This window comes from Ambystoma mexicanum, chromosome 3p (genome assembly GCF_040938575.1).
Source record: "Ambystoma mexicanum isolate Mex_15411 chromosome 3p, UKY_AmexF1_1, whole genome shotgun sequence".
Taxonomy (NCBI): Eukaryota; Metazoa; Chordata; class Amphibia; order Caudata; family Ambystomatidae; genus Ambystoma; species Ambystoma mexicanum.
The window spans coordinates 250,062,286-250,075,004 of record NC_090925.1 but is presented as its reverse complement, the minus strand read 5'-3'; the positions used below and the strand labels follow the sequence as shown (position 1 = coordinate 250,075,004).

Below are 12,719 nucleotides of genomic sequence, written 5' to 3'. Positions count from 1 at the left end.
CTATGGAGTCTGTTTCTGCCTCCCAGCCTCATAAGCAGCAATCTAAGAAGAAAAGTTGACCTGTTTTGTTTCAGCTTTGTGTTATGTTACTTTGATTTCCAATTTTTTTTTTTTACTTTTAATGGTTTTATTGATGATCTGTGCAGTAACGGTTTTGAAATGCCGTTATTGTGTTGAGTTTTGATCTTGTTTTGCCTTGAGCGGGAGAATCTATACGGATGTGTTTGATGAGGAAAGGACCATGGTGTGCGAGCATACGTTGCGTGCGAACGTGTTTGCATCACATGACTGGAGGACCATTGTTTGTGTGCACCACTGTTGGAGTTACTAATGTGCATGGCTTCATTCTGTCCCGGACGACCTCGCCTCGCTTCAATCTTGCCTTGCGTGTGGGCGGATCTGAAGGGAATCATGGATCTGAGTGGAGAAGGTAAGATGGTATTGCAGGGCCATGGCTGCTCTCTTGAATTTACTGTTCTGCCGGCTGCAGCGTATGCAGAGGTAGGAAGGGGGCAAGGAGCGCTTGGTGCACAACGCATCGATTGAAATAGCCAGCAAGGAAGTGGAACACGGCAGACTTTTTTTTACCTCTGTGCTTTTATTTATTTGGCGCTTTCTGCAGTGGCACGGTTTACGCTGATGTATATGCACACTGCTGTTCCCCTTGTTGCACTCTGTGATGCCTGCCTCAATGGAAGAACAAGCCACTATTTACATGCAGGCTCCCTAGCAAGGCGCACGTATCGTGGCTGTTTAAAAAAACAAAATCTATAGCTAAGGCCACAACATGGTTCCTCCCTTGCTAAATCTGTGACGATTCACTAGACATCCCGCCACATCCCCAAGGACTTCGCTCTCGATATGCGATGTTATAAGGCATTGTGGATTGATTTTATGGACTTCAACACACATTCGGCCTGCAGGATACGCAAGATGAGTTTGGAGCTGTCACTTTTGGTCAAGCACTGCACAGTACGTTACTGTCTGCATTGGCATGATTGGTACCTATCAGCGGTGTCCTTTCCTCTGATGGCTCTTGTGCCTTGACCGTTGCCATGCTGACTGTGATTATATTCAAGTGCGGCGGATATGAGACTGATTGTATTGGCACCCTTTTGACTGGAAAAGGCTTGTAGGTGGTTTTTGCACTGAAGGCTTTCAATGTTCAACATGCATGCCTTGATTACAATGTGCCATTAGTTGATTAGTTGTGGGTTTGGCATTTCTAATATATTGTTATTGGGGCTAGGTTATGGGCTGTGAAGGCTGTGAAGAGGGGTCTCCTTATAGGGCCTTCGTATATGATAGCTAATTTTGATGGGAATGGATTTAGGTGCTGTATTGAATTGGCTATGCTGGGCCAGTAAAATTATCTTCTGTGTTTAGGGGCAATTCCAATAGTGGTACTGCTCCTTCCTCTACTTTACATTGGTTCCGTTTGATGTGCTCGGGTTTAAAGGGGGTTGTGGTTTTTTTGTTTGGTTAGGGTTGTATGGTCTCTTTTGGTGCTCTGATTAATCTTATAACTTGAGGGGGGTGGCTTTGTTGACCTGGGTCTTTTGGGTGGAGTTGGGTATAAATTAGGGATGTTTGGTGTTATTAAATTGCGAAGATGAAAGCTTGCATCTAGTCAGCTAGTCTGCTTAGATTTTCTGCGGTGGCCCCTTTTTTTTGAAGGCTTTGTAAATTCTGTAGGGGATGATACAATAATATGTGTAGCTGGGTATGGGATTGTGGGGGATGGCTAGGATACAGCTTAGTTGTGTATATAACGAAGCTTTGTTGAAGTCCATGACATTTTGTATTTCCTTCAACCAATATTTATGCTTTTTGTCTATGTGTTGTCTGTTGTTGTCTGGGTGTGGGGGGGGCAATTCAATATATTCTTTATAGTACTAGACGCACTATTGGAGTGAGTACATTCTGGTGGTGTTCTGATAAAATGTGGATGCATGCTGTTGGGTCTTGAATGAGATTAGTTCATTTTCAGTATGTAGCTGTAATGTGAAGGGGTTAAACTGTTTACGTAAAAGGAGGAAACTGTTATCCAGGCTGTGGTGAGAAAAAATTGACATAGTTCTGTTGCAGGAAACTCACTTAGTTGAAGGCACCGGAACTGTATTGGCTAATGCTAAATTTTCAAAGGTTTAATTGAATAGCTACTCATCTAATTCTAGAGGGGTTGGAATTATGTTGAGAAAAGGTTTTAATGGGTGTATTGATAAGGTAAGTATGGACCATGAGGAGCGTATTATCTTGCTGGATTTAAAATGTGAGGGCAAAATGTTCACAATTGGTTCTGTCTATGGCCCCTGTGCAGGTGACAGAAAGTTTTTTGAATCTTTAAAAGAGATGTTGCGTGACATGGGAGGCAAGTCCATCATCATTGGTGGTGATTTTAATTGTGTGCTAAATCCTGTGCCGGATAGGTCCTCCTGATGTAGTTTCACGGGTCAGTCATCGAGTAGGGAGTTCAGAGATTTCATGGGACTCTTTGATTTGGTTGATGTTTGGAGAAATGTACATTGGAATGATATGGAATTTTCGTTTTACTCATCGGCACACGACTCGCATTCGAGACTTGACTATATTCTTATGTCGGATAACTTAGCTGAGGCGGTATTGGAGGCGAGGATAAGGGAACGTCACCTTTCAGACCATTCTATGGTTGCTACGAGGTTATCAATTGGTTCTGAACGAAATGGTGTTCATAGATGGAGGCTGAAACCGTTTGTGCTGACAAATGGGGATGTCTTGACAGCATTAAAAATGTTTATTCTGACTTATTTTCAAGAAAATGAGAGATCTATGGATAGTATGGTGGTTTGGGACTCCTTTAAGGCTTCCGTTAGAGGAGAGCTAATGAATTGGACTGCTAGGGTTCGGAGGGTTGAGGATGCTAAATTGAAAAAACTGGAAGAGGAACTTGGTGAATTACAGAGAACCTATGTGTTGTCAAATGATGGGAAAATAAGGGCTAGAATGGAAGTGGTTAAAGAAAAGTTACAATGTCAGTTGAATTCGCAAGCTGAAAATGGGTTGTATTATATGAAGCAAAAATATTGGGAAGGGAGGATTTTGGGGGGAAAGTCCTGGCTAATAAACTGAAGAGTTATTTTGAGAGAATGTATATCCAGAAAATTGTGAATGATTGTGGTGATATATTGGTCAAAAAGGGTGACATTGGTGAGTGCTTTTGCTTATTTTATGCAGATTTGTATAGAGAGGATGTGTTCCTGCTGTTGGAAGAGTTAAATGCGTTTTTTTAGAAGATTGTTCTTCCCGTTGTATCTGAGGAAGGTAGAACATTTTTGAACAGTCCTGTTACCGTTGTGGAGGTTACATCAGTGATTGGGGATCTCACAAGAGGAAAGTCTCCGGGAATGGATGGTTGGACTGTAGAATTCTATCAGGAATTTACAGAGATATTGGCACCTATTCTATGTAATCTGTATAACTGTATTCTACAAGAGGGGAGGCTATGTGTAACAATGAGGGAAGCTATAATTGCAGTGATCCCGAAACCAGGGAAAGGTGTGAAAAGATGCTGTAATTACAGACCTATTTCTTTGCTTAATGTTGATATGAAGATTTTCACTAGGATTCTGACTGTTCGTCTTAATAAGTATATGGGGGATTTAATAGAACGTTCACAGTCTGGATTTATGAAGAATCGTTATGGGTATGACAATATTAGAATGTTGTTGAATGTTTTGGACTTGCCAGGTTCTGTGACCGACGAGGTTTTACTTATATTTCTAGATGCTGAAAAAGCATTTGATAGGGTGAATTGGAGGTTCTTAAATTACATGTTGTCGACATTGGGGTTTGGGCCTCTGTTTGTTAGGGCAGTTCAGTCTTCACAGACGGAAATAACGGCAAAAGTGTGGGTGCATGGTTGATTTTCAGGGTCATTAACACTGTTTAGGGGCACACAACAAGGTTGTCCTTTGTCCCCTCTGCTGATTAATTTGGTGTTAGAGCCTTTGTTGGCATATATTCGGCAACATGGAGGAATTAGAGGTTTGTGTGTAGGGGATGGAGAACTTAAGGTGCTGGCTTATGCTTACGATGTTGTAGTCATTTTGAGTAATCCTGCTGAGGGAGGAGTCTTGTTGAAGGGCATATTTGAGGAAGTAGGTAGGCTGTTAGGTTATCGGATTAATTGGGGGAAGACTGAGGTGTTTCCGGTAAAAAGCTCACCTAGGCAAGAACAGTTGTTGGATTGGGATTGTAAGTGGGAAAATGTGAGTGTTAAATATTTAGGCATACATCCTATCCGGGATGTTGGGAAATTGGTTGATTATAACATAGATAAAACTATGGAGGTCCTTTGGAGGGATATTAGGAGGTGGGAACGTTTCACGTTGACCATTTGGGCTAAGATTAACGCAATTAAAATGATTTTATTGCCAAAAGTCTTGTATGTTCTTCAATCTTTGCCCTTACTTTTCACAAGGAAGGTGTTGCAGCGGCTAGATAGGTTATTTCAAGATTTACCCTGGGGAGTGGGGAAAAAGGCTAAAATTCCTCATTATATTATGGCTCACAGTGTCAAGGATGGAGGTTTTGGCTACTGGTCCTTAAAAACTATGCTAATGGTTTCCTCTTAAAGAAGGTGTCTAGCTGTTCTGTTAGTGATCTGCACCAGCTGCCTTGGTGGGTGCAGATTGAGGTGCGAAACATCTTCCCATATGACAGTGTGTTTATATTCGTTTGGAAAGTTACCAGGGAAAGTGCGTCTGTTGAAGACAGTTTTGGTGACAAAAGTGGCATTGACGTCTCTAATTGTGGGAAATGAGCATGGGTTATTAATTTACAAAGAGATCTCCCTTTGGCCCAACCCTTGTCTGCAGATAAATGATAGACCATTGAATTGGAGAAGTTGCATTAGCAGAGGTATCTTGAAAATTGGGGATATTTGGGGTGATGATGGAATGGTCCCTTTTGATGGGCTTGTAGAGAAATTTGGATTACAAAACAGAGAGTTGAGGAGGTACAATGATTTGACGAGTTTGATGTCTGAAAGGATTCTGAAGATGTATGCTCCGCTGTTGCGGGAGCCTGGGGTTCTTAATCTACTGACCTGTGGATCTAGAAAAGTGTCTGATTATTTGTGTGCTATGAGGTTGGACGTGCAGTGGACCGATTCGTGGGACAAACTGAAATTGTCATGGACGGAGGAGTTGGGTAGAGAATTGACATTGGTTGAATGGGACAAGGTTTGGAGAGTTACGGTACGGGCAAAAACGGATTTGCAATTACGTTACATACATCAGAGGATTTTGGGTAAAATCTATTGGACCCCTGCTCGCATGTGTGATTTGGGTCTGGTTGATTGTGATAAATGTTGGGCTTGTGGGAAAGTGAGAGGTACGTTGATTCACATGTTGTGGAGCTGCGAGAGGGTGAGGACATTTTGGAGTGATGCGGTTGATAGGATTGACCAAGTTTGGAATATTGCATTTCCTAGGAATCCGTTGGCAATTGTTTACCGAGTAGCAATTTCAGAAGTAATTGGGTAACATTGTGTTGGATAACTACAGTTTTGTTGGTAGCTACAAAGCAGATTTTGAAGGTCTGGAAAACGAGGAAGAAGCCAATAGTGGAGGATTGGATTTTTGATGTGCAAGTTCTCTCTAATTATGAGAAGACTATGTTTTGTAAGTTGCACAAGGAAGGATGCTATGATGAACAATGGGGGAATTTCACTGATCTTTATGGGTGTTTGTGTTTTGTTTTATGGTGTCTTTTGTGGTTCTGTATGTGTGGTCATTGATTGTACTTCTTATTGGGATGGTTTATAGTTTGTGATTCCTTTTTCCTTAATTGATATCTCTTACATGATGTTCTATGCAAATTTCACTATTGACCTAGTCATTGTTATTCTGTATTTACTTTGTTTTTTCTGTAATTGGAAATGAAAATAAAGTGAATTAAAAAAAAGAAGAGTTCTAATATTTTTCTCAATATCCTCAAAATCTTTTTCAGCATAAGTAGTACATCTGCTGTTACTTTCAGTGAGACTCATTGTGGTTCATTTTCCCTTTTGGGATTACTAAAAATAATGGCAATACATTTAAGTTATTCTTTTATGAAACCTTTGTTTTGTTTTCAACTGACCTTCTTCTAAATTATTGTTAGCTGCAATTTTCCTGTGAAGCTTTTCAATTTACCCAATTGTTGTTACGTTGCCTTCAAGTAGAAAACCACTAATTTAAGATACAAATTCAACATATGTTGCTTCGTAAGAAAGTGAATTTGGCAGCATTTTTCCATTTAGTGTCGGTTTGCATCATAAGACATTCTCTACATATGTGTTCCAACATAGCCTGTGATATGCGATTTCCCTTGCATGAGGGTCTCCAGGATCTGTACATTCTCTAAGATGAATCTTCAATGTGTCATTGTTAGACTGTTCTACTGCTCTCTTCAAACTGATCCCTGCTGAATCAGTTGCTATCAAATATAATTGATTTCTTCTTTTTCTTTATTGCAAAATAAGCAATTATTTCTATTGTACATAAGTATGTTGAATCTTGTAGTGTGGCTTCATTCTACTTCTTCATCTTCCTCTTCTTCGTGGCTGGAGATAGACAGCTTTGTCTTTCATAACTGCTCTTCATACACTCTTTTGCTTTGATCCATGTTTGCCTTATGAGTACATTGTTTGTAGCATTCTGAATGCCATGATGCATTTTCATTGTTCAGTTCTTCAGGTGTTAAGTTGCCTAATTGTAGACTTATGTTTAAGTATTCATTTTTGTTCCACTCGGCTCTCTTCTTAATACACTCTAAACATTTTCATAACATTTTGGATTAATCAGGGAATATTTCTTTCTTTGTTGCCATAAAATACACAAGGAAAAGTTTGTTATTCATTTTCTTTTTTGGCTGATGGTGCACATTCTGCATTTAAATGACTTTCAATATCTGGAAGTGTTGACATTTTGAAAACATTGATTTTACTGGAAGATAGGATCAAATTTCATGCTTCTACTGCTCTTAAATGATTTTAAGATGTTCTTGCCAATTACCAGAACCTGTAACAAAATAAAAGGAAAAGAATGTTAGAGATAATGAAAAACGAACTGCAAACAGAAATCTCTAAACATTAAGAGATGGCAAGTTATTTTATGGATCTTCTTCATTCATGACATGATATGATAGGCTCACTCTGAAAGGAGTTATGGATCAAATTCTGATTCATAAATGGTAGCAGTGGCGATCTTGGATTAATGACATCACACAGGCCCTCTGCCACAAATTCAGACAAAACACCTGGAAATACATGATTATAGGCTTCATTTACAATGCACCACCGGTATTCATAACTTCCCTTCATTCAAAATCCCACAGAATTACACATGCCTCTCAACTAATAGTATCTTGGAAGTTCAAAGACGTGTGGGTAAATGTTTGGCTGATAACCATGCTTGATTGCCTTGTTGGAAGTCAGTATTCCAGGAACACTTGCGATCTGCAAATTTCTTGATAATTTCTTGGGCCTTTGACGATGTTTCAATGTCTTCTGCTGTGTGTGGCGTATTTGTAGAGTGATATCCTCCATGGCAGTTACCTTGTTACATGTTTTCGAGGGCCCAGGAATCCATGTGGGATAAAAGCCACAAGCACAAAGTCATGTGTAAGGAAGGATTGTAAGAGTTATCATATGAGAATTCTGCAGTGGCAAACAATTCATACCAGTTATTGTAAGTGGTGCATGTGAAGTTTCTCAAGTACTGTTCTAAGGTCTGATTTGTTCTTTCTTTCAGACCGTTTGCCTATGGATGGTAACCGTTTGTCTCTGGGTGGTACCAGAGCCTTACATAACGATTTCCAGAATCTGGATGTATACTGGGGGACTCAATCTGATGTTACTGGTTGCAGTAATCAGTAAGCGGAACACTTCCTTCAAGAAAATCCTGCTCATCTCACCCACATTGGGCGGTTCAGAGGGGAGAAATTAGCTATTTTTGTGAAAGCATTGATTGTAACCATGATAACAGTATGTCTGTTAGAAGTGGGGAGATCAACAATAAAGTCTGTGCTGATGTTTTTCCAAGGCGCTGAGGGTCATTCTGTTGGATACAGTTTACCTATCGGACGAGCACGAGGGGTCTTGGTTTGGGTTCATTTGTCACAAGTCTTCATGTATAAGGGTACATCTTGATTCATCCAGGGCCACCAAAAGTTGGGTTTCATGAGGTCTTTGGTTGGCACAGTTCTAGAACTTCCAGTTGGATGTCTTTGAAAAGGCAATCAGCCCTATTTTCGAAATCCCACTGGCAATACAGGCCCACTGCCAATGTGTCTCTAATCCATTGTAGGAGGTTGTCAACCAGTAAGATGGTCAATGTTTGAGGGAACATTCTCTCACTTCTGGTTCCACGTTCGTTGCTTTGCCTATTGTAAAGAGACAGGGTGTCGGACACCGTATTCTGTGACCAGGAATATGAGTCATGACAAAGTGATAATGAGTATAAAAGTGTGCCCATCTTGCCTGTCTGCTATTATGACATTTAAAATCTTATATTAGTTGTAGATTTCTATGATCTGTGTGCATAACGATGGGCAGATGGTGTCCCATAAGGAGATGTTGCCACACCTGGCAAGCTAGTTTGATGGCTAATAGTTCTTTTTCCAGCACCAAATAATTCCTTTCTGCTGGGGACATTGTCTTGGAAAAGAATGCAACAGGATGTTTGTGGTCTTCCTTTTCTTGTTTTAAAACTGCAGCAAATGCATAATATGATGCATCTGCTTCCAGGATATATCCTTTTCTGAGATCAGAATGATGCAACACAGGTGTAATGGTGAATCATCTCTTAAATTCTGTACAGGCACGATCTGCTTCCTTGGACCATGTGAACCTGGCATCCTTTTTTAATAAAATAAGGTCTGACCCTTTGAGAAGTTGTGGATATACTTTCTGTAGAAGTGTGCTAGTCCCAAAAACCTCTGGATCTCTTTTTGTCGACTGAGGTGATTTTGAGTCGAGGATGGCCTGGACTTTCCTGGGATCCATAGCGAAACCTTGATCCAAGAGGATATAACCTAAATAGGCTACTAATAAAGTGTCAAAGACACATTTTTTGGGGGTTTGCTTTGAGGTGATGTGTTTGGAGTTGACGCAAGACATCTGAGATGTGTTTATGATGTTCCTTGGCAGTTTGGCAGTATACCAAAATATCACCGAGATACACGATTACTGGTTGCAACAATAGGTCTGAAAAAACATGATTGACAAACCACCAAAAGATGGCAGGGCGTTAGCTAACACAAAGGGCATTACCTGATACTCATATTGGCTGAATGGCATTCTGAACACTGTCTGCCATTCGTCACCCGCTTTCATCCTAATGAGAATGTACACCTCTCGTAGATCCAATTTTGTGAAGATGTTGGTGCATAAACTTTCTGTAGAAGTTTGCTAGTCCCAAAAACCTCTAAATCTCTTTCGTCGACTGAGGTGCTTTCCATTCAAGAATGGCCCGAACTTTCCTGGAATCCATAGCACTACCTTGATCTGTGAGGATGTAACCTAAATAGGCCACTAATAAGACATCAAAGACAAATGTCTCAGGTTTTGCTTTGAGGTGATGTGTCTGGAGTCGACGCAAGACTTCTGAGATATTCTCATGATGTGCTTTGGCATTTTGGGAGTATACCAAAATATGATCAAGATACATGATTACTGTGTGCATTAATAGGTTGGAAAAAACATGATGGACAAACCTTGTGAAGATGGCAGGGGCATTAGTTAGCGCAAAGGGCATTAGCTGATCTTCATAATGGCCGAATGGCATTCTGAACACATTCTTCCATTCGTCACCCTCTTTTATCCTTATGAGATGATACACCCCTCGAAGATCCAGTTTTGTGAAGATTTTGGCAGATTGTATGGCTTCCAGTATATCAGAGATCATGGCATAAAAAAGAGGATATTTGTCTTTTTGGGTAATGCAATTCATTCCTCTATAGTCAATACAAGGTATTAGTTCTGTTGTCTTCTTTTTGGGGATAAAGACCAAGGCGGCACCTCCCAATGATTTAGATTCCACAATTATGTTGTTTGCCATATTGTCTTGGAGATATTTCTGCAAGGAGTTACTTTCAATAGCAACTAACAGAAACAAATGATAGAAAGCAACAACTGTATTGGCACGATGGTTAATGGCACAATCGTCAGGTCTGTGAGGGGGAAGCTCCTTTTCGGATTCATTGGAAAAGACATTCAGGAAGGAATGATACTTGGTGGGTACCGTACACAGAACAGGGACCACAGCTTCTAGAAGTACTATAGCATTCTGCTTGTATTTCATGTTGCAAAAGACAATGTGAGACACAGTATTCCGAGCCCAAAAACAGGCTATCTGTCTTCCAATTCACATAGGGGTTGTGTCGAACTAGCCATGGCATTCCCAGGATCATTGAAAAGTGAGTTGATTGTATTAGGTCGAAGGTTAAGACTTCTGTATGCTGATTGATTAACATTTGCAGAGGAGCTGTGTATTTTATAATGGGTCCTCTTACTAATGCTCTTCCTTCCTTTGCTTCAACAGGTTTGTTTATCTCCTTCCAATGAAGTGATATTCCAATCTGTCGGGCCCACTTGTGATCCATAAATGTTCCCTTGGCCCCTTAGTCCACCTTGATGGTGCGGGAGTCAGGGAAACACAGGAGGATTTTCAAAACCAATTAGAGGGTTTCCTCGGGTTGGGTTCCACAGGTAGAGGCATGTAGGGACAATTAGAGTACTCCCAGATTGGCGTCCTTATTAGGTTCGGAAGCTGGCGTTTCCCTTTCTTCTGGGTGGGGTGATCAGGCATGATCTGACCATATGCTCAGGGGACCCACAAAAGCCCTTTATTTCTTTGTTGATTACTTTCTTCTTCAGATAAAGGACCCCTGGTGGCTCCTATTTGCATAGGCTCTAGGTTTTTCCGATCCACAGATGTCTGGGAAAGGGGACGCAGGTCCCATAGATCCGGTCCCTCATCCTTTCTTCTTCTCCTGTCTCCATCCCTGGAGACCGAAGTCTATCTGGATCGCCATTTTTATAAGGTTTTCAAATGAGGTTTGATGTGGTACTCTGGCCAACTCACCTTTTAGATCATCATTGAGGCCTCAGTGGTACAATGTAAAACAGGTCTCTGCAGGCTAAGCCGTTTGTTGAGCCAGTCTCTTGAATCTGCTCGTATACGATAAAACATTCATGTTACCTTGGTTAAAGCATAATAAGGAATCTTATGAGGTATATGCTAACTCAGGTCTATCAAATATGTCCCTGAATGCAGCAACAAACCCTTAATAATTATCCAATAGATGGTTCCCCGAAGTCACTAAAGAAGTTGCCCATACCAAGGCACTCCCAGACATGTGGGTGGCTTTGGCTCTGCCCATGGGGTATGATGCTTGTTGGAACCAAAAGGTCACCAAACAGGTGGCTTAGTTTTCTTTCAACTTCCTGGAGTTATCCTGAAAACGTTTCCATGGATGTAGGGGCTGGTAAAGGAACTGTTTCTTTATTAAAAAAGCGTTTGATGCATTTGGACATTTTCTGCATTTAGATTCTGTACCTCAGTGGTAAGCCCCTGGACTGCCGTGACTAACTCTTGTAGTTGGTCAATTTTTTCTTTGTGGTCTGGGTGCTGCAATCTATCAGCGTCACACCTTACCTTGCCACTGAGATAGGTGGATTGGAAAGGGTGCCTCTCTCCTGGTTCAGCCACCACAAGTTTTGTTGTGAAATACAAGGTTTTGGTTCTGCCCCGGGGGTATAGACCACAAGGACAGTAAAAAAAAACAAGATTCGGGGGAGGAAAAACCTGTCAGCTGTTGTCGGTCTGTGGGCATAGTAGATCTTCGGGGGGAGGACTCTGTGAGATAGTAGCTAATGTATCTTTGGATGAGGGGAAACAAAGGCCAGGGCAAGGAAGGAGAAGGCAGGGAGAGGGCGAGCAAGGACCGATTCTCAAGGAAGAGAGATCCAGCAGGAAAAGGTTAGGTCTAGAGAATGGCAGGAGCTGAGAGCAAGGGAGGGAGGTAAGGAACACCACTGTGGCAAACAACAGTTTGCAAAACACTGAACTTACCACAGAGCACCGTTAAGAAGGCAGAATCCGTCTGGCGCGAACTTTCAGATCTGTCCCTGACGTGTTGAAGTTCAGGGTCTGTGTGGGGAAGTTTGCAGACGCCATCTTGTCTTGGGATGGCGCGTCCTCCTTTGTTGCCATGGGGGCCAGGATGCTGTGTCGTGGCTGCAGCACTCCTTACAGTTCTCTGCATTGAAAACAATCCCTCATGGAGTAAGTACCTTCTTTTAAATGTGTGCATCGTTGGAAAACTGGTGCTCTAGGCATGGGGTATGCTAAAGAGAAATTGACTTGTCCTTCAGATTCAATAATTGGAGTGCTGATGGGTAAAATACTGAATTTGCACAGTTAATAGTGTTTTTTAAAGGTTTTCTGAAGTCTCAGTGGACTACATTAGAGAATGGCGTTATTACCACTGATGGAAATACCACCAGTGGCACTGGTAGTTCCACCCTTTTCTTGAGGTAATACCACCTTGCAAAAGCAGGCACATTTTTGGCTTATGGGTTCATTAACACATGATTAGGCAAACTGAAAAAAACAGGTGGTAATTAAAGGTGTTCTTATTTTATTGTGTCTGCTACATTGCAAGCAGAATTGCTTCAGGATCACAGAATAGAC

The 12,719-nt window shown here is 41.3% G+C and overlaps 1 protein-coding gene across 2 annotated transcripts in view; it reads left to right on the top strand.

Moving 5' to 3' along the window:
• Positions 1-288: 288 nt before the first annotated feature.
• HRH3 (histamine receptor H3) overlaps positions 289-12,719 on the top strand; it is a 373,608-nt gene continuing 361,177 nt past the window's right edge. For both annotated transcript variants that reach the window (XM_069650725.1, XM_069650723.1), the window contains exon 1: positions 289-430. In XM_069650725.1, coding sequence (XP_069506826.1) covers positions 331-430 — 100 coding nt within the window. In that variant the 5' untranslated portion in view covers positions 289-330. The remainder of the gene's footprint in view (positions 431-12,719) is intronic.